Source organism: Parus major, chromosome 1A, assembly GCF_001522545.3.
Source record: "Parus major isolate Abel chromosome 1A, Parus_major1.1, whole genome shotgun sequence".
In the NCBI taxonomy this organism is placed as follows: Eukaryota; Metazoa; Chordata; class Aves; order Passeriformes; family Paridae; genus Parus; species Parus major.
The window spans coordinates 293,343-297,019 of NC_031773.1; the positions used below are offsets into that span (position 1 = coordinate 293,343).

A 3,677-nucleotide genomic window follows, 5' to 3' on the forward strand; every position below is an offset into this window, starting at 1 on the left:
GTCACCCCAAATGCTGTCACCCCAACCCCGTGTCCCCAGGCCCCGCTGTCAGCCGCGCTCACCACGTCGATCTCGGTGTTGGAGTGCCCCATGTTGCAGACGATGCAGCTGTTCTTCATCCTGTCCAGGTGTTCCCTGGTCACCACGTTCTTGTTCCCTGCCCAAAATCCCGGATAAATGCCCTGCCCTGCCCCTTCGGGGCCCGTTTTGGGCTGTGAACCCCGATTTCCTGTCTCCTGTCCCCGCACCTGTGCAGGTGATGACGATGTCCACCTGTCTGATGACCTCGTTGAGCTTCACCAGCCGGAATCCGTCCATGCTGAGAGGAAAAACGGGGAAAAAGTGAGCCCAGATCCCAATTTTGACTTCCTGAAGGGCCCTGGAGCCGTTGGGAGTTTCTGGAGGATTTGGGACATTTGGGAGGAGAAGTGAGGAGGGATTTTGGGGGTTCCCCGTGTCCTGTCAAACCTCAATTCTCGACCCTGACGGGTTTATTTGGAGCTGTTCCTCCTGCAAGGAACATCCAGGAGCTCTGGATCTGCTCAGAATCCAGCTTGGGATGGATCCAGAGCATCCTAAAAACCTCCCCAAAGCTGCAGGCGCCTCTCAACAACCCCCAAATCCTTTCTGAGGCACCTGCAGAACCTTCAGAGGTGCTGAGCCCTTCCCTGCAAGGCCAGCTCAGGGATAACGAGGGGTTTTTTTTTTGGGATTTGTTGACAATCCTTCCCAGAGCTCCTTCCTGTGCCTCTCACAAGCTGCAAAATCACAGTTACTAAAAAAAAAAAAGGTAATTTTTTTTCTTTTTCTGCTGCTTGTCCCCATTTCCTGAGGTTTTTTTTCTCCCCTCACTGCCAGCTCCTCCTGAGAGGGGCCCCGTGCTGCTGCTGCCTCGTGCAGGGAAAAGGGATTGCTGGAAATGCCCAAAAAAGTTCATCAGCTCTGCTAATTAGAGCTCGTTAACCCTCTCACCACACCAACCCGGTGAGGAGTGAGGGCCTGGGGGGCTCTGGGTGTTTTTGGGATCCTTGGGATGCATGCGGAGGGATCGAGGTCGGATCTCGGGGGGGGGTCAGCGTTTTTTGGGGTGTCCCGGTGCCAGGGAGGGCTCTGGGAGGGGTGAGGGGGGCACAGGAGCCCAAACACCCCCGGGGTGAGGTGTGGGCACAGCCCTGGGAGCAGCTCCATCCCAAAAATCCCTGCAAGGCACATCCCTGAACTACTGGGATAAACTGGGAGATGTTGTAGGGCAGAGACCTTCACTGGGATGGGATCCATGGGATGGGATGGGATCCATGGGATGGGATGGGATGGGATGGGATGGGATGGGATGGGATGGGATGGGATTGATGGGATGGGGTGGGATGGGATGGGATGGGATGGGATGGGATCCATGGGATGGGATGGGATGGGATGGGATGGGAGGATGGATATCTGAGATGGGATGGGATCCATGGGATCCATGGGATGAGATGGGTTGGGATGGGATGGGATGGGATCCATGGGATGGGATCCATGGGATGGGATGGGGTGGGATGGGAGGATGGATATCTGGGATGGGATGGGATAATCTGGGAGATGTTTTAGGACAAGACCCCTTTCCAGAGATGGGATGGGATGGGATGGGATGGGATCCATGGGATGGGATCCATGGGATGGGATCCATGGGATGGGATGGGGTGGGGTGGGATGGGAGGATGGATATCTGGGATGGGATGGGATAATCTGGGAGATGTTTTAGGACAAGACCCCTTTCCCAGCCCCAGTTCAGAGCTGTGGCTGCAGGGATCCCCTGCCCTTTTCCCCGGCATCCCTTTGGGAACCGCGCGGGCTCCGGCTGCGGTTTTCCCGGGAAACGGAGAATTCCAGGGGGGATGAGCCCTTACCAGGCCTGGAGGGCGCAGATGGGGTCGATCTCGGTGACGTAGACGATGGAGCCCATGGCCTTGAGGGCAGCACAGCAGCCCTTCCCCACCTGCAGCAGGGACGGAGAGCGGCTGAGCTCGCAATTCCCAAGGGATGCACAACCCCGGGAGACTCTTCCCAGCCCCTTCCCAGCCCTCTGGAGGGATTAAACCCCATTTCTGTGCCTGAAACCCCTGGGTTTGGAGCAATCTGAGGTTTAGGCCTGGCTTAGGGAAGAGAGGCACTAAAACCTCCCAGGTTTTGGTGCCAGGGATTGTTTTTCCCCCCAAAACATCCCAAGGTCTGGACTGCACCACAACAGGAGATCCCAAAGATCCCAGGGGAAGTTCCAGAGCCTCCTGGAGCCTTTGTCCCACTCAGGAAGCTTTAGGGGTAATTAACCTCGGAGGGCTAACGAGCTGCCCAGCACAGGCAGTGCAGGGAATCCAAGGTAAACGACCAAAAATTCCCAAAAATGTGATTACAGCAGGAAAAAAAGGACCCATTCCAGCTTAAAATTAATAAAAATTTAAATTAAAATTTAAAAAACAATCGCAGTAGAGCACCCACAGCAACTGCTGTGAACTGGTAAAAACTGGGAAAAGGGGAATATTCCCCCATGGAGGGAGGGTGGGTGAAGGGATAAATCAAGATTAATTCACTCTTGAGCACACTGGAATGCCCAGAACATCTGCAGAACCTCTGATTTTAGTAAAATCGGATTGAATAGAATATTAAAATTATACAAATATGTTTTGTATCAATATCTGGGCATGCTGATATTCAGATGTTAAAGATATTCTGAATATTTAATTATTTTTTTTTTTAAAGATTCAGTTTTGGCATCTCTTGAATAACAAAGAAATGAAGAAAACTTTCCGGTTTTTGGCCAACTCCTGAGGTTTGGAGGGTCCTGAAGGTGCAGAGTGAAGACCCCGGGGGTGGAGAAAGCTGTGCTGATTTTACACATGGAATTCCCAGTGGGAAAAGGGGGAAAATCAGGAAAAAATTGGGAAAACAGAGTCCCTCACCTCCCCATAGCCACAAACCACCACCTGCTTCCCTCCAAACATCATATCCGTTGTCCTCTTCAGGCTGAGGAAAAAGGAGAACCACAATTAAAGGTCAGAATTCCAGCCCAGCCCCAAGAGCTGCTCCAAGGATGGATCCACAGCTGGATCCTGCATCCCTGAAATTCCAGGGGAAGAGAAAAACCAAAAAGCACCTAAAAATTCCCTTTTCCTTCTTTCTTTCTTCCAACAAAGAGGATGGAATTTGGCTTTGGAGCCCTTTTTTTTGTTGTTGCTGATTTTTATTTGTTTGCCCTTTGTTTGCAACTCCCAAAATCTGGAAAATCCTCCCCAAAAGGATTTTTGTTGTCCCTCGAGGAAGAGCCCCAGGAGCTGCAGGGGAGGGGGAGCTCCTTGCCAGAATCCCAGAGCTTTTCCCAAACCTTCCCCTGCTTTCCTTCTGCTCCCTCCCTGAGCGTGTCCTACATTCCAGGCTATTTTTAGCTCTGGAATAAATAGGTTAGCGGTGCAGGGAAGGTGAAATTCCCTCATTTTTTCCATGGGAATTCAGCTAAAAACCCACAGCAGCTTTAAGGCACCTCTGCTCTCATCCGCCCTGACCCCGTCTTCAGCTCCTGGGCCAAATCCCAATTTACCCCTCGAGGTGTTTCCACAGAATTCCAGGATTTTTTTGGGTTGGAAAGGTCCTCAAATCCCATCCCATCCCATCCCATGGATCCCATCCCATGGATCCCATCCCAT

At 52.2% G+C, this 3,677-nt stretch overlaps 1 protein-coding gene across 2 annotated transcripts in view; it reads right to left on the reverse strand.

Moving 5' to 3' along the window:
• Window positions 1-3,677, reverse strand: part of AHCYL2 (adenosylhomocysteinase like 2) — a 77,548-nt gene that overhangs the window by 8,616 nt on the left and 65,255 nt on the right. For both annotated transcript variants that reach the window (XM_015628198.3, XM_015628199.2), the window contains exons 9-12: window positions 2,937-3,000; window positions 1,887-1,975; window positions 249-319; window positions 63-157 (exon numbers count right to left, since the gene is read on the reverse strand). In XM_015628198.3, coding sequence (XP_015483684.1) covers window positions 63-157; window positions 249-319; window positions 1,887-1,975; window positions 2,937-3,000 — 319 coding nt within the window. The remainder of the gene's footprint in view (window positions 1-62; window positions 158-248; window positions 320-1,886; window positions 1,976-2,936; window positions 3,001-3,677) is intronic.